Source organism: Euphorbia lathyris, chromosome 1, assembly GCF_963576675.1.
Source record: "Euphorbia lathyris chromosome 1, ddEupLath1.1, whole genome shotgun sequence".
In the NCBI taxonomy this organism is placed as follows: Eukaryota; Viridiplantae; Streptophyta; class Magnoliopsida; order Malpighiales; family Euphorbiaceae; genus Euphorbia; species Euphorbia lathyris.
In genome coordinates, this window is record NC_088910.1 from 63586843 (window position 1) to 63608144 (window position 21302).

General features: G+C 35.9%; 3 protein-coding genes across 8 annotated transcripts; 2 read left to right on the plus strand and 1 right to left on the minus strand.

The window, feature by feature from the left end:
- Positions 1 to 633: 633 nt before the first annotated feature.
- On the minus strand, positions 634 to 8095 carry LOC136235541 (amino-acid permease BAT1-like). The gene is made up of 9 exons (XM_066025277.1): positions 7881 to 8095; positions 2694 to 2806; positions 2352 to 2612; positions 2264 to 2282; positions 1970 to 2189; positions 1704 to 1885; positions 1340 to 1629; positions 1119 to 1248; positions 634 to 1017 (listed from the first exon to the last, which is right to left on the minus strand). The coding sequence occupies exons 1-9, from the start codon at positions 7977 to 7979 to the stop codon at positions 661 to 663; spliced, it is 1671 nt and encodes a 556-aa protein (XP_065881349.1). The 5' UTR covers positions 7980 to 8095; the 3' UTR covers positions 634 to 660.
- LOC136235572 (uncharacterized) lies at positions 6609 to 16058 on the plus strand. 2 transcript variants are annotated; one of them, XM_066025323.1, is made up of 7 exons: positions 6609 to 6765; positions 6853 to 6928; positions 7141 to 7211; positions 7327 to 7472; positions 13604 to 13820; positions 14867 to 15047; positions 15723 to 16058. In XM_066025323.1, the coding sequence occupies exons 1-6, from the start codon at positions 6763 to 6765 to the stop codon at positions 15038 to 15040; spliced, it is 687 nt and encodes a 228-aa protein (XP_065881395.1). In that variant the 5' UTR covers positions 6609 to 6762; the 3' UTR covers positions 15041 to 15047; positions 15723 to 16058. The 2 variants fall into 2 exon arrangements, with proteins under 2 accessions (XP_065881395.1, XP_065881406.1); XM_066025334.1 differs by having other exon boundaries at positions 14867 to 15029.
- A 940-nt stretch (positions 16059 to 16998) lies between these two features.
- LOC136235578 (zinc finger protein CONSTANS-LIKE 9) lies at positions 16999 to 20909 on the plus strand. 5 transcript variants are annotated; one of them, XM_066025381.1, is made up of 6 exons: positions 16999 to 17329; positions 17639 to 18319; positions 19008 to 19325; positions 19437 to 19664; positions 19733 to 20022; positions 20533 to 20909. In XM_066025381.1, exons 2-6 carry the CDS (start codon positions 17762 to 17764, stop codon positions 20657 to 20659), a joined length of 1521 nt encoding a protein of 506 aa, XP_065881453.1. In that variant the 5' UTR covers positions 16999 to 17329; positions 17639 to 17761; the 3' UTR covers positions 20660 to 20909. The 5 variants fall into 5 exon arrangements, with proteins under 5 accessions (XP_065881453.1, XP_065881431.1, XP_065881447.1 ...); XM_066025359.1 differs by having other exon boundaries at positions 17002 to 17329; positions 19733 to 20046; XM_066025375.1 differs by having other exon boundaries at positions 17002 to 17329; positions 17758 to 18319; positions 19733 to 20046.
- Positions 20910 to 21302: the final 393 nt, after the last annotated feature.

Below are 21302 nucleotides of genomic sequence, written 5' to 3' on the forward strand. Positions count from 1 at the left end.
TTAGTAGCAGTTGACCATTGTATGTGTACATATGAAGCCAATTGGACAGCTGATTGTTCAATACATAAGAAGGCTTGAAGAACTCAGGTCATCAATTCAATTCACACAGTACTAGCCATAGTCATGTATTCGGCCAGAAAATCTGCTTCTATTTGTTTCCAAGCTACCATTTCAAGGATGATCTGAGAAAGAGACAAGATTTAATGATTGATTTTAGTTGCTTAATCAGAATGAAAATAGGATGGCAAAGGATAAAGCAATCATTGATTTAGTTTCCCTTGGAAGAAATTTTTGAACATGAAGTGTTGCGTGAAAATGAGTTGAGGTGCAGTTTGTATGTACTGAATGATAAAGCAAACATCAGCCTTTGGTATTGTTTACACATGCCTTTGACCATGGGAGCCAGTAGAGATTTCATTATCAAGTCCAACATATGAAAAAGATGTTTAAAGATCACCTGCATTCTGAATTCCAATAGCATGAGAAAGATGTTTAAATGTTAATATACATACGATCCAAAGAGGCTTAATTAGTTTTCAGGATGTGTACAAATAAATAGCCAAATAGCCTTTCTCTAAGAATCTATCCTCTTCCTTGTCTATATCTAATTACTGACAAATATGATGACGTGTTACATATGACCAAAGAGTGGGATACAGTTCATCTAGTCAAGCCCTGTAGATTGGTGATAGGACCTTTGAACCAATGGCGAGCACTCAAGATCCAGAAGGAAACAGTGAGGAAAAGTAAGCCGCCCACAGCAACAGGCGTATAGTTGAGTGTCTCATTAGTAATGGGATAAGCTACTGGCAATGAGAATAGAACTGATATGGTTACTACCCAAAGCACTGCAATCCATCCAACCACCTCACTGTATCGACCCAAATTGAACGGTCCTGGCGAGAATGAGTTGCGTGCCAATGTCACTCGGAAAAAGATTGGCAGAGCATATGCAATATACAATCCAATTGTTGCTATGGATACCATCGCCTGAAATGCTACTGCGCTTCCCAGATACTGCTCAATATCCGTAACAAGTACAAATTGCGGAACATTAGCAGCTATTTGTAAACTAATGTTTAGAACAATGATAATTTGGACAAATAGAAAAAGGGTACCGTTAATGCCATGCAAAATGATATAGATGCACCAAGCCAGACAGCATTTATAGGGACCTCCTGCTTGTTAACTTTGTGCCAAACTGATGAGAATGGCATGGCACCATCTCTAGAAAATGCATATGCCATCCTGATAATGAATTTACAATAGCCACATTTCAATAATTCAGTAAAGAAATAAATTTATTGGCATTAGATATGGAACAAAAAGAGTGTTATACCTTGAGTTGCTAGTTACTGAACCCATACCACAGAAAAATGTGGCAACAGCAACCCCTCCTAAGCAAACAATTCCACCAACACCACTGCCATATCTATTCTTGAATGCTTGGTAAAATATTTGAGCAATCGCATAACCACCGGCATCATTGTCTTCACTCAAAAGGTAAGGTATGTTGGTTACAGCAAAAGTGATGCCAATAATGTAAAACCATCCAAATATAACAGATATTCCGATGGCACTGATTATTCCCTGAGGTCCATTCTCTTCCGGGTTCTTGGTTTCTTCTGTCTGTACATAAGGTTTATATTTAAGTCAGGTTTTAGTACTTTTCCTAATTTACAGGTCCAGAGGATCAAACGTACCATATGAGCAGATGCATCATACCCAGTAAGCGTATACTGACTCATGAGAAGTCCGAGGACAAATATATATGCATGACTATTGATTCCATCCCCATTGTCAGTGTTAAAGTGAGTGAAAACAAACTGGGAAGTAGCCCTCTCAGTTGCAACACAGGGAATTAGAATTGTAAGAATCACAACACCTATACATTGATTCCAATCCAAAGACAGAATTAAGAAAGATGTCGGTCAGAGAATTAGGCAATCGAACAAGAAAAACTTGATACCTGCAAGATTCCAAGCAGCACCGAGTTGGCCAAAGAAAGATAAGACTGAGATGGGAAGACTATTAAGAATAGCATGAAGTAATAAAATTCCACCATGGATAGCTATAACAACATACTTTGAAGCCTCATATCCTCCACCGTTTTTACCTCCTGTGCTGAGAAGAATGATTACTTGAATCAACTGTGCAAGTGAGAAATCCACACTTGCTGTACCAGCCCACTGCAATCAAATGAATCAGTTAGAATAAAAGGTAATTTTGACATGATAAAGTGTGGCTGCTTCAAATACTCTACCAGACCAACAATGTTGAACCTGCAAGAAAACCATCCATTACAACATCTTTTTCTATCTCTAGATTTGAAAAATGACAAATTAACTTACCAGCCAGTGATCCAAGAAGCAAAGGGTGCCCAATGAGGACCAGCAAGTTTAGCACTCCAGTAGTAGAGACCACCAGAAGTAGGGAAAGAGGAACAAATCTCAGCCATTGATAACCCAACAATCATGGTGAAAAAACTGACTATAAACCACCCATATTGCATTGAAACTGTCCCACCAAAATTCAAGCCAGTGTTATATAAAGTTGTGATGCCTGATAGCACTGAGATTATGGAAAAGGAAAATGCAAAATTTGAATACTTCCTGCAAAAAATGGCAATAAATAAAATTTCAGTAAGTGGGGTATCGATCAAATTGAAAAGAGAACAGAAAAGGGAAATTTACGAGAGATCACGCTTGAGCTCTTGTTTGTAGCCAAGCTCCATAAGACGAACAGCATCTGAATCAACATTGCCATTGCCATTGCCATTTTCAGATGATAGATGAATCATGTTTTTCTGTATACAAAAGTTAAGGCTGTTATTAATAATTATATTATATTAAATGAAAGAGAGCTGCAATCTCGCTCTTATATTTGAATATGTCTGCAGTGGAGTGCATATGTTCAGGATCATCCTGTAACGGTCAAACACTACAAACTTGGACTTAGATAAAAACAATAAGGTATCAATATTCCCACCTAAAAGAATAATGATAAAACATGAAAACATATCATTCATTTCAATGGGAATAACATTAATCCTCGATATGATTCTTGCGTACAATACAACCAACCACACCCTAAAAATACGTTATAATCAATGTTAACCATAAAATATGTCATAACTTTCAAGGCCGGTCTGTTTTTTCGATTGCTATTATATTCTAATATTTGTCCTATATAGCATTTAGAATGCAATCAACTTTTTAAAAAAATAAAAATCAAAACTTAACGAATTACACTAAAATATATTAATATTTTATTCTCTATCATTCACATCAGTAGGAATAAATGGATTCACATATATAAAGATAAATGGAGTAAAAGGGTTTTGGTCCATTTACTAATCCATTTATGGTCCGCTAGTAATCTAGTCTGATTAAGATTAGTGTTAGGATCAAAGTTTATATTTAAACTCAAACACAAGTTAAAACAACATAATAGAAAAGAGATTCTCTCTCTTTCTCTCTCTCCTATGCCCCCCTCTCTCGCTCTCTCTCTCTCTCCCATTTGTCTTTGAGTTTCGTTCTTAGTTCGCGAATCAATGGTGATTACTCCTTTGGTGTGGTAACCTCCTATCGGTGATACGGAGCCAAGGTCAATTACTTCCGTTGTTATTCAACGAATTTGCGATATAAGAGGTAAGTCTAAATCTGTTGATTTACTTATTGATTAGATTCGGGTTCATTACTCGTCCCTTATAGGTTAGAGAAATCCATTAGGCTTCTCCCGTGAAGCCTTCATTGGTATCATAGCCCTATAGCTCTGTGTTCCATCAGTCAAGAACCCCTTTTATGCATGATTTATGATTTTATCAATCTGATTGCATAAATGCATGTTTGGTTGAGTCAAGTCTCAAATCTTTGTTTTTAATGTGTCACGGGATGCTTTTGGTTTGCTGAAATCGCCCTAGGGGCTACTAGAATGTTCTGGCAACTTTTAGTTGTTTAACATGCGCTAACTAGGGTCTGTTTGCTCTATAACGCCTATTTTCAGTGACCGAAACCGACCACACCATCGAACTCAGAGACCCCAAAAACCCCACTGTCCAAAGTTTCAAGGTCGTCGGAGGCCGAGAGAGCGGCGCATGGCCCACTCTGTAATTTTTAATTTATTTTTGGGTGTACAGAGTAATTGATATTGAATTATTTTGGTCCGTGGAGGGGTCCCACCACAAGGGTGTACTAGGGGGCAAGCCTTCCCCTGCCAATTTATTTGGCAAGAAGCCGCTCTTAAGACTCGAACCCGTGACCTCTTGGTCACACGACAACAACGTTTATCGTTGCGCCATAGAAAAATAAAACTTTTTCCAGATTCTGAAAAATTAAATTTATTGAGACTCATCTTTAAATAAAAATATTTTTAATAAAAGATTATAATACTTTTTTTTTTAATTTTTTAGATGTTCAAAATATATTTTTAACATATTTGGATTAAACGTGTAATTAGAAATAATTGTTAGAAATATTTTCTAATTAATTGATTATTCATTAATGATAGATAATCAAAATATTATTTTTAAAATTTTATACGTCATCTGTTTCGTATAACTGTATGACTATAGTTAATTTGCAAATATTGCATAACCAATATAATCATACAAACATGTAATCTGGAAAATTGTTTTTTGATATGAGTCGTATGTTCCTCAAAGAAATGGATTGAAATTGGTTTTTTATCCCCAAAAAATTTAGTTCATGACCTAATCTTTCTCTTTTCTTTTGTGGCTTGCTAGTTATGGTCGGCACTCTGAGGACTCCAATCCTTGCTCATTTTCTCCACCAACGTGCAAGACTAAATTGAATGGAATGGAACATTAGGAGGTGTCACTTAACTAAACAGATCGTTTGGAATGACATTGAGGTAATCACGCGTCATTTGGAGTCGTTGCATACTCAGATGTAAGAGTGCATTTGGATAGGTGATTTACATAAAGGGTACGATGAGTATGCCCTAATCAGGCGACTCCACGACTAGTTGCAACATAAGAAGCTTAAGAATATCTTAGATGCAACATGCAATATTCACAAGAACAACTACAGAAAGACTGAACGGTTGCTCATGAGCACGCTAGAAGAAAGGGGTGTTCGAGTTCCTCGAAACAGTTAGACTTTAACTCTGCAATCGGGAAAGATAATTCCCACCCATTTATATGCCAGCACCCTGACCAGGAACATTGATAGATACATGGCACACGTCATGAGACATGTTCCAGTTAGAAAATCATACTTTAGAGCTTAGGTAGTGGATGTGTCCAGGGGTTGTAGGTTAGAACCTATTTTGTTTTTGGATGGGTTAAGATCTCTGTTTTGTTTTAGTAGATGGTTTGTTTATGTGGTCTTTAGATTTATTCTTTTTGTCAGAACTTTCATTTTTGGGAGATTGTTGGTTTCATTGATTGAATAAAGTGTATGAATTTGTTTTTCCTATAATGATTTGTTGTTTAATACGTTACTGTAGCATAGCTTTTATAACTGTTATAACGAGCTTTTGATAATAGCAATAACTTTTTATGGTTATATCTTTCTTTTAAATTTTTTGAAAAAACATATGGATTTTTAACAATCAGATATTCATATTTGTAAGATTTGATATGACTTTGAGCGAGAGCTCATTCTCTTTACCTTTTTTTTATCTTCTTCTCAACTCTCTACCCTTTCTTCTTCTTCTTAGCTCGATGTCGCTGCCACCACTGTTGCCTCCTTACCGCTCCCTTCTCACCCTTTTCCTTATTTTTTCTCCGTCTTAGCCTTCTAATCAGATTTACTTAGAAGGAAAAGGAGAGAGCTTGTCTTCATGCTTCCTCATTCCATCCATGTTTTAGATCTAGTTTTAACTTCATATTTACTTTTCTGGTTGGTCTTAGCAAGAATATATGCATGGTTGCAAAAAAGGAAATGACTCAGATCCGAAATCTGAATGAGCCTAAATGATAAAGAATGAATTTCAACGGTTTTTCAATGGGTTCAACTTACGAGAAGGATATATCTTTGTTGTGTTTGTACATTTTATGGTTTTTATTGCTTTTTGTAGTTTTTTTTTATTTTCTTTTGTAGATCGTGTACTAGCTGTAACCTGTATGAGTGCGAGGTTTTTATTTCTTCTAGTTTTCATTCTGTATTTTTATTTTTTAATTTAATGGAATGATATATTCCATTTTTATCATAAAAAAAGTTGACATGACTAAAATACAATACAAATAATTGTTTTAGAATAAGATTATAATAAGAAACAAATTAAAAATTTATTTATAACTTATCTGAGATTAAATGGATGAATTGAATATAGATTAATCGAATGCGAAAGCTCGTACCACAATTAATTGGATGAATAAACTCGTACTACAATTAATCGAACAAACAAATCCGTGCTAAAATTAATCCAACAAATAAATTCGTGCTGATAACGTGTTATAAAATAAAAAAAAAATAATATGCAATAGAATAAAACAAAAATAGAAAAATAGCAAGCTTATGTTTGTATTTTTGTTTATAATTTTGAAAAGTTGCCCGACCTTAGATGACGTAGAGTTACTAAGAATTCAAATGTTTACATTTATTGATATACATTAATTCATCGGTAACAATTTGCTAATTTCCTAGAAATATAAATGCAGTCTATAGCCCAATTTTGCTTAAGAACGAACCCGCGAAAGCGCGAGTTCACCTGCCTTTATATATTTATTCAAATTGGTTCAACCAACTCATCTTCATTGATTCGCTTGGCGCTTGCTGCGGAGCTGAGATTTTGTTAATGGTGAATCTCCAGTTACTTATCATCTACAGATAGGGTTCACGTCTTAAAGTGTCACTTTGTTAAACCCTTGCTATTTTGAATTTGCAGGCAGATTCTACGGATGAACTCGAACCCTTGTTCGATTACAGGCGCGTGCAACCTCGCGAGTTTATCTGCCTCGACGGTGAGTTGTTGAAATTTATTTATCCTATTTTCTTTCTGGTCCTATCAAATTAGAGTAATGACGTATAGTATTTCTTTACGAGTTCTTTATTCTTGCCTCCCGATAAGTGATATTTTTTGTGGAAATAGCAACAATGAATGGTTTCATAAATTTCTTTTAATTTTTCCTGATTCTAAAGGAAATAAGCAAACTGGCTTTGGTTTATCTGCTAGATGATGGTTCTGATACGTCGCCCCATCCCTCTCAGAAACGAAGGAAAAATTGCCCCAATCCAAAATCTGTTGTAAGATTGTGCATTTGTTGTTATTTAATTTCCATTGAAGATAATAGAGAATGAATATTGTATTTCTCGGCTTGGTTTTTATGCTTTTCTTTTTATCGAATAATTTTGGGATTAGGGAGAAGATTCGGATGATGACTTGAAAGTATTGGAAACTGTAAACTGTAAAGATAAGGATGAAGAGGATTGGCTGCCTCCTCCACCCAAAGTTTCCACAGATTTCCAGAACCGGGTTGGTGAGGATGCTACTATAAAGGAGTTGAGGTATTATGATGTAATAATATATTTCAGTGCTGGCTTTTCCTTTGTGGAGTTTTGGATATGATTCATTGGAATGGGAAACCTGTGAATTGTTACATCAATTTATTTCCATGTGCTTCAAATTATTTCTTTGCATAATGTTGTGCGTAACGTGGGTTTGGGTTTCTCTATCCTATCTTCTTATCAGTAGTATAGATCCCATCTCATCTCCTTGTCGGTAGTATAGGCTTGTGTAATTAGCTATATGTATAAATAAAATGTAAAGGTAACGTTCAAAGTATATAATTTACCTCTCTTTGAAATGACATGGTATGGTATCAGAGCCTAGGGCTCTTGAGATTTTGGATTTCTATTTTACGGGTTGAGTTTCCCAGTGGGTGTTTCTGTTAGAGAGTGAGTCTCTTAAGTTACCTGTTCATGGCGCCAATCAGCCTCCCCGCTCCCGCCGCCCTGCTCCTCTAGTTCTGATTGGCTGCCTCCTCCACCGTCAGAGTCACAGTTGTGTTTCATGCACTGCCACTCTCTTCACCAGCGATCTCACCCGTGGTCGCGTGGAGGCGCTTGTTATCATCTTTTCCAGTCGGACTTACTTCTCCGGCGTCGTCCCCTCCCCTCCTATGCCTATCCGGTCAGTTTCTTCTAGTTCCCATTCTTTTGAGTCTGGATTGGTTGGCAGTAGAGTTTGGCCTAAGAGTAAATTAGGTTACTCTATTGTCTATATTTGGCTGCTTGGTACTGGGCTTCATTTTCTTTAATTGGATTTTAGCTTTTCAAATTAATTGACTGATTTAGTGGGCTGGTGTAGTTGGATTCCTGTGGTGAATTAATTTGAATTGGGTTTATTAAAGACTATGGGCAATGGAAACAAACTATTAATAGGTTTATTAATAGTGTGGATCTAGAAAGTCATTTAACTTATGTCCTCCACCTAAAACTAATATGAGGCTAGAAAGAAATGGATGATGGAGGACTAAAAATTGTTTAGTATGATTTAGAATACTTTAGATCTCACTATTGATGATATTGTAACTCACTATGACAATGTGAAGGAACTCTGAGAATATCTTGAGTTTAAGACTTGTCCCGTGTTCATAACTTGACAAAAGGGTCGTACTCTGGTTCAATATTACAATGATTCCAAACAAGCCTTTGAAGAGAAACGAGTTCAATTTTCTATTGTTGTTGACATTCAGCGTATGCAAGAAGAAGAGGAACGTGTGTTTACTCAATGCTTTTTGGCTGGCCTCGACCCTCTCTATGAAGTAGCACGCTCATAGATATTAACTAGTGGGAAACTTCCATCCTTCTCCAAAATTTACGATCGGGTGCTCCCTGTTTGTAAGGATGGTGAAATGACCTCGGGAATAGTGACTCAAGATACAGTGGCCTTAGTTAGCAATGCAAATCTTGGGGGCAAGGGAGGTTATCCAAACATGGTTGGGAACTGGAGCTCTATTAAATGTCATCATTGTGGAGGTGAGGGACATATCAAGAAGAATTGTTGGAAATTGCACGGAAAGCCTCCATAGCACCCTGGACACACCACTATTAGGAAGATTGCTAACATGGCAGCTCATAGTTTTAAAAGGCGAAAGGCGAGTCAAGGCGACAAGGGCAAAATATCGCCTTGAGGCGAGGCGACGGCCTCTCGCACGTGAGGCGACAAAAAATTAGAAAATCAAATGCAATTAAATTAACTCAATAAAAACTAGTAGTACTTAAAGATAGTTTAATTTTTAAACTTGTAAACCAAAATAACTTAAATCTAATAATAGAGTGCTAATTCTTAAATCAAAATAGCATAATATCAAGCATCTTCATCCCCCAAATCCAACTCCTCATCAAGATCTATTACACCTGCAAAATTCAATCAATTGAAAACATCTTAATAACAAAAATGATACACAAGTAATTTATTATAATAAAATTCCACAAAACAGAAAAAAAAAAATCAATTCAAAGCATAAATTCAAATCACATCTCAAAGCTAGAATTTCCCTCAAAAATTCGGCAGCATAACAGCACAATTACATGGAAAGAAAGAAAATATAAGAAGAAATAGTGAAGAAGAATTAGAAACCCTAACCCTAAACAGAAAAAGAAAGATGAAATAAAGAGGAAAGGAAATAAAAAACATACCGGTGGTGCTTGATGACCGGCCGCCGGTGAGAGAACCGTTGGAGAAGAATCGGTGGTGTTGTGAAGAGAGAGCCGTTGGAGAAGAGAGAACGTTTCTGTTCTGCTTTTAATTGTATCGCTGGCTGTCTTTCTTCTGTCTATTGGTCTTAAAGTCTATTAATTAGGGGTTTTTTGTTTTTTTTTTTAATAAAAATACTGGTTTATCGCCTGACCTACAAGAGGCGACCGCCTCTCGCCTGAGAGGGTGAGGCGGTCGCCTCTTGCAGGTCCATCGCCTTCCATTCTGGAAGGCGATGGGGTGATCGCCTCTGTCGCCTCTCGCCTGAGGCGACCGAGGCGATCGCCTTTTAAAACTATGGCAGCTCATGATGGCATCTTACCATCTTCTCCATCATCCTTTCCTACCATCACTATTTTTTCAGCAGATAAATATGCTCGACTTCAGCAACTGTCCATCAATCATGATCAACAACAACAAACTTCCTCCACTACCGCATTACCTGATACAGTAATCGTGCTGCTTGTTTCTCCACATCATCTCGTAGTTGGGTTATTGACCGTGATGCTACAAATCATATGACCGACAACACAGTTATTCTGTCTTCTTTCAATACTTCTATCAATTTACCTTCTGTAATATTAGCTAATGGGTCTACAACTTTTATAAATAGTCTCGGGACGACCCATCCAACCCCCACACTTCCTTTATCCTCTGTTTTATGTTTTATGTTTATCTCAATTTCAATTTAATCTGTTATTAGTTAGCCAACTCACCAGAACCACTAATTGTTATGTTGTTTTAATCTGGTGGCAAGATCAATTGCATGCACAAGCTCCTCATTGTTACAACTCCATTATCAATTTGGTCATTTGTCTCTTTCCGTATTACAGAAATTGTGTCCTAGTTTGTCACGAGAATCTACTTTGGAGCGTGAAGCTTGTCAGTTTGCTAAGTTTGCTAAGTATCAAACAGATCGCATTCTTCGCGTCCAAATAAACGTGTTGAGTCTTTATTTGATTTTAGTGCATGTCGATGTATGGGGTTCGTGTCGTGTCATATCTCAACTTGGTTATTGTTATTTTGTAACTTTTGTGGATGATAATTCTCGAGCAACTTGGCTTTATCCTTTAAAATGTCGTTCTGAATTATTTACTATTCTTTGTGCCTTTCATACTGAAATTCAAACACAATTTACTTAAAACCTTTACATTTTGCGAAATGTCTGGCAACTTTCGATTGTATCTTTCTCAGCACGACATCCTCCATCAAAATTCTTACATTGTTACCTCTCAGCAAAATTGACGAAAGAATCGTCACTTGTTAGAAGTCAATAGAGCAGTAATGTTTTTGGGTAGATGCTGTCTCCATTACCTGCTTTCTTAACATGTGTCTGCAAATCTCGAAGCTTGATCCTAAATCACTCAAGTGTCTTCTTGGATTACTCTCGGGTACAAAAAGGGTATCAATGTTACTCTCCATCCTTGGGGCGTTATCTTGTCTCTCCAGATGTCACTTTTTTTGAAATCACTCCATTCTTTCGTCCAATATCGTCTTCTCCACCTTCACCTTCAAGTACATCAGATGATGAGTTTTTGGTATATACTGTTCGTGAGCAGGTACCCTCCGCTCCTTCTCAACCCGTGGTTCATCAAGTCTATTCTCGGCATGTGCCACATGTGATTGAGGCAGCTGCTCCAAGTCCAGTCACCAGTATTCCCTCTCATGCTTCGTCTCTAGCTCATGTGCCTCCTATTGGCCCACTTGCATTTATCCGGTCTCTTCATTTGTTAGTTATGATGCCCTATCACCCTCTTCCAAGTCCTTTATAGCTTCCTTAGATTCAACGGGTGTCCCATCCTCCTTTACTGAGGCACTAGCCCACCTTGGTTGGTGCCATGCAATGAAAGGAGAAATGAAGGCACTAGAACATAATCACACTTGGGATATTGTATTTCTTCCACCTCAAACAAGAGCTATCGGTTGCAAATGGGTGTTTACTGTTGAAATGAACCTGATGGTTCGGTGGCACTGCTCAAAGCACGCTCGGTTACAAAAGGGTAATGCCCTGACATATGGCATTGACTATTCAGTCACATTCTCTCTCGTTGCCAAACTCACTTCAGTTCGTTTGTTTATCTCCTTAGTTGCTACTTATCATTGGGACCTTCGTCAACTCGATGTTAAGAATGCTTTCCTGAATGGTGATCTACAAGAAAATGTTTACATGGAGCAACCACCTGGGTTTGTTGCTCAGGGGGAGTCCATTAAGGTATGCGGGCTGAGGAAATCACTATATGGCTTAAAACAATCTCCTCGTGCCTCCTTTGGAAGATTCAGTGTAGCAATGATTGAATTTGGCTAATGTCGAAGCGCTTATGATCATTCTGTTTTCTTTTCGTTATCAAGTTCGGGATGTGTTTTGCTGGTTGTGTATTTCGATGACATTATGATCACCGGTTCAGATTAATATAAGATCGATGATTGAGCCTTAGCTATCAGCTTGAGTTTTTAGTTCAATTGGTTCCATGACATGTTATCAAAGCCAGTTTGACCAAGTGGTCTAGGGTTCGATTCCTGGCAGTCCCGTTTGTTGATTTAATTGCAGGACATGGTAATGTGGGAATAGAGGTATCCACGAGAAAAGTTAGAAGATGATACAATCACAACTGCACACATTGAAACAAGAAGTTAATTTACCAGTAGTATAGGTTTGTGTAATTAGTTGTGTATAAATAGGATGTAAAGTGCTTTTGAAAAAAAATGTGAAGTGTAATGTTCTAAGTATGTAATTTACCTTTTCTCTCTAAAATTACACTTGAGTTTCAATACTGAAGTATTTGATGTGAACTAACATTGAAGGGGTTGATAGAAGATATGAAATGAGTCCCTAATATTAGTTATATATCAATTTCCTAGTGATGGACTATGGATTAATACCCTTTGATTAATAGTACCTAAAAAGTGACCTGAAGAAGTGTTAAAGTGATTTTCAATAAATGTAGATGCCTGCATTCAATTAGTAATGCAAATCTAGGGAACTCTGAGATGTCTTTAGATTTACTAAATCATGTGCTGTTCATCTTACTTTTCTAGTAAAAGAATGGATATACATAGCAATTTTCCCTGTACTTTCATGTATCTGAAACAACAATAATGTACAAGTCCAAGTGTATTCATATTTTCATCTTTATAATGTGTTTTGGTGATAACTTCTTCGGGTTGAATATTTGTGTATATGTTGCTGTTGCATAATTTAAATATTGCCAACTGAATGCAATAAATCCATGGCTGTATCAGAAAAATAAAGAACGATTGCAATATATATATATGCCTGTTTCTGGTTAACAATTATGCAGATAACATTTGTATTTGCTATTTGTATCCCTGGAGTCATTATGCATGTTAAATTCTTCCAATATAGATTTTGACTATCACTTTGGTAAATTGATAAAGACTACCAATTGTGCAAATTTGTTTTATTTATTTATTTTTTTTGCCTGTTTACTGCTAGCAATTATGCAGATAACATTTGTATTTGCTATTTGTATCTTTGGAGTGGAGTCGGTATACATGCTAAATTATTCTCTAGTATAGATTTTGACCATCTCAGTGTTCCTTTGTTGTCTTTTTCTTAATTAGATTTCCATGCATGAATTCTGGAATTGGCAAATATCACCAACAAAACCTTGTTAAATTTTAGCAGGAACTTGCTTCGAGTTTTACTTTACTTGCAAGCTTATATTTGCTCATTCAATATATGTAAGTAGGGAAGCTATGAGCTGAGGTGTTATTGTTCGACTTCATATTGATCCGCAGCTAAAAATTTAACGCGGTGGAAGATGTTGGACATTAAAATTTTAGCCTTTGCTATAACTCAAGCAGATATGTATTTGTTGATTAGTCATGTATTTAGTCCTATGTTGACTCATACCTTTCTGGTGCTTCAAATTATGAGCATTCAGTTCTCCTAATATCATGTAAATGGTGAATGTAGGCTAAAAAGGCAGGAACTTGAATCACTTGCAAAATCGGGCGTTGAAGTGTTACGAGCTGTGGAAGAGTCTGTAAAAAGAGAACTTTCTACTTCAGTTGCAGTTAATGGCTATTTGGAAACAGTCAGCGAGCAACCAATGAAGAGTATATGTGAAAGAGCTAAAATAGTAATTTCTATTCAAAATAAGGATGAGCTTAAACAGTTTCGAGTGTACAAGGTACATTTCAGACTTAGTTGGTTGCTTGCAATAGTCTTTACTCTTAACTTGTTGCCTCCCTTGATATAGTTATTATTATTTGTTATTATTATTTTTAATTACGTCATAAGAATGTTCAACTGAAAATCCAAAATTAAATGGAAAGCTGTGTAGATTAAATTCACATTCTGAGGGATGAGGGATCTAGAGCATGAAAAAATACCATACTTGCACAATCATTAGGAATCATTATAGTCAGAGAGTCAGAAACATATGAACACTGTTTAAATAGCAGTTTGGTGAGCATGAGGAGTTCATTTGAAGAACTCGCATCTACACAGTTACTACTTTTGGCAATTTTGCCTCTGTCTTCTTAGTTTTATTCATGTTAGAAGTTTTGGTTTGTAAGCCCTCAAAAGATTATGACAAAAAGGTAGGTTTTTGTCAGCTTTTTTTCTCTTTCCTGTTTTGTAGGCATTGCATTGGATAATGTGAAGTATTTATCTGCAAACAACTTTTTTTAACACACAAAAACTGCACTCATTGTTTCAATTATTGTGCATTGAAAAACGCCTTGTGAAAATTCAACTGTTCAGATAACCTTGTTCATCTGCCCCTGCTGTGACATTCAAGCTCCCTTGTGGTTTGGACAAAGTTTGAGGATGCCACTATTTCACAATTTTGTTTTCTTCTTTCCGAGAGAGATAATTTCAGAAAGATATTACACTTGATTCACGGATTGACACTTAATATTCATGTGTTTTTGCAGAAATTCAGTTACCTTCCTCGATAACCTTCGTTATACATTGTTTTATGCACGCCATTGCCCTTTTCATGTCAGTTATCATTTTATGCATAAATTTTTTGTGGATTCAAATGACTAAGGATCTCTGCTCTCTCATTTGTTCTTTGGACATGTGATACATTGTTTTCTGGGTGTTTCTCTTAACTCTTCCCATGTGTTATAGTTATTAAATTATCTATCGTTATATATCTTCAATAATATATATATATATATATATTGATCTAGAAAAATCTGTGACTTGTATAAATCTTCTGTTTATTAGGATGACAAATTTGAACGGCTCTTCAAATTGTATGCTGATAAAGTTCAATCTAATATTCAAACCTTAGTATTTTCGTTTGATGGAGACAAAATAAGTCCAACAGCAACCCCTGATAGCCTTGGCATGGAGGACGATGACATAATTGAAGTGCATCTAAAGAAAAGTACTCGATGAAACTCTGGTGATTAGCCATATGCTTATTCTTTTGTTAAATTTACACACTTCTGTTTAAATGTTGAATGCATCATACAAGTCATCTAGCATTTTTGTTACCCATTAATGTGTTCTTACTACAATTATTTGTGTTTTTTTGTGTGTGGGAGGGTGGTTGCATGATCTTAAGAAACAATTGAAAACTGGTTAAAGAGAAATTTGGTTTCACTTCGTACCTGTTTCTCAAATACTATTAACAAGGAAGAACATGTATTTTGATCAAGCTGTAGCTCAAAACTCAAAAGCAATCAACTCTTTAATTGAATTTATTGAAACTCGGAGTGGAACATGGTAGCTTAGCTACTAGCTAGACATGAAGTCTTTTTAGTTTGTTTCACATATGAATGCTATTCTGGTGATGTATGTGACAGTTTCCAGAAATAATATGCATGTCTACAATAAATTACAGCAATGAACAAAGTTTGAATTACAGATAACGTAGGTTTGTGCGTGATGGTTACACTGCATATAAGATTTTAAATCTAATATTAGCATTTTATATCATTTTGATCATAATTATGGTTATTTAGTGCAATGAGGATGCTTGTGTGTGTGTGTGTGTATATATAATTTACAATTGTAAAAGCTGTTGATTTTTTGGTTAGTCAGTTATTGAAAATTCTTATTACTTTTCTTTATGCAGGTTAAAGCTACTGAGCCGTTATTCTTTTGGCTTGGCATTGCTCAGATTTTTGTTTGCGAAATAGTGGTGGAAGCATTTTGATGTATGCTTTTCCGGAGTTTATGTCACCAGGCATTATATGCACTTACACTTGAATTTCAATGTTTAGCTTTTAAATGTACAGTGGCATAGCAACCTTTTGAAGTTTGGAGATTTTTTTTCTTCCGTATGTGTGCTTATTAGAAATTGTTAGGTGTACAAACAAACTCACATGTAGCTATTGCTTTGCTTTGGTGCACTTTATAGGGAAATGACTGTAACCTAATACATTTAATAGCAGCGGTGGACTTTTGTTTACCCATTTCTACATCAATTTTCCTTTTAGTTATTTGCTAGCAAGGTAGTATTAGATTTGATTTTTTTTCTTTTTCTTTTTCTTGTTGAAAACAATGTGATTACGGCAAGCATTTACCAAAAGGTAGGAAAATGTTAGTTAAGCTTGTTATCGATCAACCTAATTGGTCTGAAATTGTGTATGGTGGTAGATCATGAATTGTTTTATTCTCTACGAGGCATATGCATGTGTTCTATCAAATTGCCTACTCAAGTTTGTTGATTCATTTCTTTTCCTTCTCTATTTTGCTAAAAATGCATAAAAGTTTGTACAAAAATTACATCGTAGTTTCGTTTATATGTTGTATAATTGTAATACTGTAAAACGTGTATGCTTAGTTGGAATATTTATCACAGATGGATAGCTAAAGTATGCTGTTTTAGTCTAGGGAAAAAGCCAACAATTAACTCGAGTCTTAATCTTAACAAAAACAATATCAGCACAAGCTATTAACGTTAATAATTTCTTCCAGTGCGCAAATAAATATTGTTACCAGTGTTCAAAACTACTTATGAATGACATGATGATGTACAAACATTTCATGACCATGGTATCTAGGATTTTTCTTAATTTTCCAGTAAAGATTTAAACCAGTGAACTATATATAATCAATTAGTAGTTATTGTAATCTAATGATGGAAAAGGCAAATGAAATGGACATCCATGAAGAGTAAATGAGCTTGACCAACTGAATCGGATCATTAAGAAAAAGAGAAGAAATAAATATATTATAATAATGGAATGATTTGATGGGATGGGATAGGATTGGGTTGAAAGGTCGGAGTAAGGCGCCGGGAGAGTGGCAGTGATGCCCTAAACTGGTGAAGATACGTGGAAGGAAATGATTGGGTAGAGAAGGTAAAGTTGCGGATCACATGACATGATGACGCATAATTAAGAAGAGAAGAGAGGAGAAGAGTTCAGATTGAGTTGAGAATCACATGCACATGGATAACGTCCAGTGGGTCCCCACTTTTGACAGCCCCATTCACTTCCATGTCATAAAAGTTCATCCTTCCCTTCTTCCACATCACCTCTTAAAGCCAAAGTTACTAAACTTACACCCTTCTCTCCTAGATAGATAATACACACTTCGTTTTCATGGATTCAAAAAAAAGGCTGAGATGATATGATATGAGATGAGAGGCTTATTATTTGAAAGATATTTCAGTTAGTTCCACTTCCACATCTGCCTGAGCCCCATCTTCCTTTCTCATTTATTTTTATTTAACAGGTACCTTTTTCTTAATCTTCCTCATTGGATGTTTAAGATTTCAATTGCTCTATTTCTTTCTATAAATGAGATTTTGATTCTATTATCCTCTATGTTAAATCTCTGATTTATACATTAATTTTTCCATCTTTTAGTTAAGATCTTCTCCCTATTTCCACAACCTTTTAATTTTTATAATTTTCTTCAAAACCTTTCCTTTTGGAGTTCATGGATTATATATTTGTAAACTAACGATTGCTACATGTTAAGTTGATTAAGATGCCATTAACAAATTGTTAATTGATGATGTTTTCTTGGTTGAACTTGAAGTTAACCATGTTAAACTATGAAGATGAGATGTATAGAAACTCTTGCCAAAAAGGGCAGTTATCAATGGTGTGGAATTATGTGAATTCAAGTTGAGAACTGAAACTTTGTTAATCTATAAGGTCCATGATTTTTATGATCCCGAAAGGAAACAATAAGATGGACAAAATTTGTGAGTTCTGTGCAGCGTTGAAGCCAGTTGTTTATTGCAAGGCTGATGCAGCATTTCTTTGCCTTTCCTGTGATGCAAAAGTCCATTCAGCTAATTCACTCTCCAACAGACATCTCCGTACCCTCCTATGCGACTCCTGTAGAAATCACCCAGCTTATGCTCGTTGTTTGGATCACCGGATGTTTGTGTGTTCTACTTGTGACCACAGCATTCATGTACGGTCTTCCCCGCATCAGAAGCGGATTCTCAGCAGCTATACCGGATGTCCTTCTGCTAAAGATTTTGCAGCATTATGGGGTTTTGCATTTGATGAGTTTGATAAAATTGCTGGTCAGCTACAGTTATTTTCGGCTCCACGTACTACTTCTGCGCAACCTAGCAAGGCGACCTTCGAGTTCCCTATAGAGACTCACCTGAGTATTGGAAGCACTTCAAGAACATCTAAGCTGAACTATTCAACTTTGGTCTCAGGTGCACAAACAGAAGAGGGATTTGGAAGTAAACAAACTGAGGTGAGCCCAATCTCACGGTTCAATTTCTTGTTATTAACGTATAGGGCAGATCCTAGATTCATCAACTTTATTTTGCATTGAAAAAATTCCAAGTTTTAGCATGCTAATTGTGCTATTATTAATTCAAAAGCTAAGATTCCTATAATTAAATGTACAATAGGTTCTATGTTTATACAAGTTCGTAATCATGATTTCTGCCCCGCCCTGTTTCTGCTAGATATGTTCCCGGGCTGTAGTATCTTCTAATCCATCACTATTCTGAAGGATGAGACTATTGGTAAATGCTGATATAGTGATATGCTGCTTTTATTCATGTGTTCAGAATTTGTCTTTAGAGTAAATAAAAGTAGTGGTAATAAGCATAATTTTCAAAAGTGTTTTGTTTGATTCTATTACACATTTTCTTTAAATTGTACTGTTGGGAATGATCAACTAAGCATCATCTTCTTTCTTTCTTTTTCTGAAAAAGGTGTACGACTTTGATCCTTCACTTGTTGCAAACTTCTAAAAATACAAGAGACATTTTTATTTTCTTTGTCCCAGCTTCTACATAAATTATATGATAGTAATTTGTCACAAGATCTCATCAGTACATAAAATTTGATTTCTGAACCCAGTTGGTATTTAATGGATTGCAAACTACACTTCGTTTTTCTTTGTGCTCCTAATGATATGGTTCATCTCACAGAAATTATACAAAGGCCAAAAACAGCAAAATATTGGCTTTATTCTGCAACAGATTCTTGATTTGAAGAAACTTCAGCTGACTGAGGTAGACAACAGTTCTTCACCTCTGATGAGCAGTTTAGAAGAAACAGATGTATCTTCCTCAGTATTTAAGAACTCAAAGAAATACGATGACAGTGTTAATCATGCACAACAAGACCCTGATAATGCTGAATGTCTGCTTCGAGATTCTTTGCCTTTGTCATTTGCTCAATCAGAGGATTCACCCTTGCCTACAACTGCAGCAAATCCTTTAGTCGGAGAGTCGTTTTGTGATCAGGTTTGTTCTAAGCACTTAGACTTAAATCAGTGAACATGTTTCGCCTGTTGCACGCTCATTTTCTTTTTCCTATTCTAGTCATTGAAAATAACCACAAATGTATTTCTGCAGTTGTGGTCTCAGAACATGCAAGACCTTGGGGTCTGTGAAGACATTTTATGCCATGATGATTTTAATATACCAGACGTCGATATTACTTTTCGCAACTTTGAAGAACTGTTTGGAACTGAACAAGACCCGATTAGGGGACTGCTTGATGAAAAGAATGCATCCTTCTCCTCTGTAGAAAAGGATATGTCCCTTGATACATCACATAACAGAAATGCAGGAAAACGAGTGGTAATATTGGTTGCTCTTTCTCTGTTGTTTCTGTTCTGTTTGTCTGTTCTAACTTCAAATAATGACAGGATCCTTCTGTTGCATCGGCTGTTTATGTTAGTCAGCCTGTTTGCATGAATGAAGATACGAGTCCTTCGAATCAAACTTTCGCCTTTCCAGGGAGTCTGGATTATCATCAGACAATTGAACCATCTTATTCAACCATGTCATTCTCCATGTCAAGGTTTAGTGCTGATGGCGGTGGCATTGGATGTCTTGATAGCGGTCTTTCACCGTTTATCACAGGGGCAGAAGGTTCATACCACTCATCTGACCTGGAGGGCTTACATTCAGAAGCCAAAGATGTTACAATGAAAAGGTACAAGGAGAAGAAAAACCGAATGTAAGAATCAGTTTTAACTCTTCTGTCAGGTTTTAAATATAACAACCAATAAATTTACTTGTAAGGTCATTCCGAAATCATCACTGGACTAACCTAAAGGTTTTGAATATATTGTACATTTTGGAATTGTGCTCAGATTTCCCATCCTCCAACATGTGCAGAATCATTTACAACATTAGCCATGTAATTGTTATGGTGTGTGTCAAAATTTGGAACAACATTAGTCAAAATGACCTCTTTAGTACTGGTAGATTTACTTAGAAATTGTACCTCAAACTTTGAAAAGTTAAAACTTGAAGGTTTAGATTCTTAGGGCAAAAGCAATGTAACATTTCAGGCATCTTTTGCAATGTGAGCTGCAGTCCAACTGTGTAAATGAAAGGAAAAGTTATTAACTTGTGAAACCTATAGACAGATGAACTTATGTTTTTGCATCTGAAATTTCTTGCTGGTGTTGAGAGATATGATGAGTACATTTATGTCCAGGAAAGAAAAGCAAACTTGGTATGCACCCAGGAAAGCGGGAATTGATGTTCGGAAGCGAGTAAAAGGACGATTAGCGAAAACAGAAGAGTATGATTCTGATAGCATTGATATAACAAGGAGCTACTGAGGAATTAATCTTGTTTGCAGTGGTTTTTGTACATAAAACTGGAGTGATCCAGAGCTGTTTGTTTATTCTTCAATTCAACCAATTCTTCTTCTAACAGAGCTTTTTGTACTTGCTTAAGCAGATTGGCAAACTGAGCCTTTGACAGGTCATTTCATGAAAATAAATTAGTTTTTAGAAAAGTTTTGGTAACTGTAAGATTAGCGTATGGTTGAGTTGAGTATGAGTATGAAAATGATCAAATTGGAATGAAGTGTTAAGTAGTTAGTCTGATACTTGTATTTAATGAATAAAGTTGGAGAAGTAAATGAAAATTATATTTGGTGCAGCAGATGTTTTTATTATTAAAAAAGTTTGCGATGAAACAAAATAAGGAAAGTGAGATGACCAAACTTTGAATGAAAATGACAGAGAAACCCATATACTATACATTAACAAAAGATGCATGATTTGATTTGATTTGTGTTGGGGAGAATATGACCAACCGCTATAATTATATATGTAATGTAAACAATATATTTGGAGGTAGTTATAATTGTGAGAAAGAAGCAAAGTCTATGTCTTGTAACAATAAAAACATCATGACTTTTATCTTTCTGGATTGGATCTTCATATATGTATGTCCCAATCCCATAGTCTTCACTTC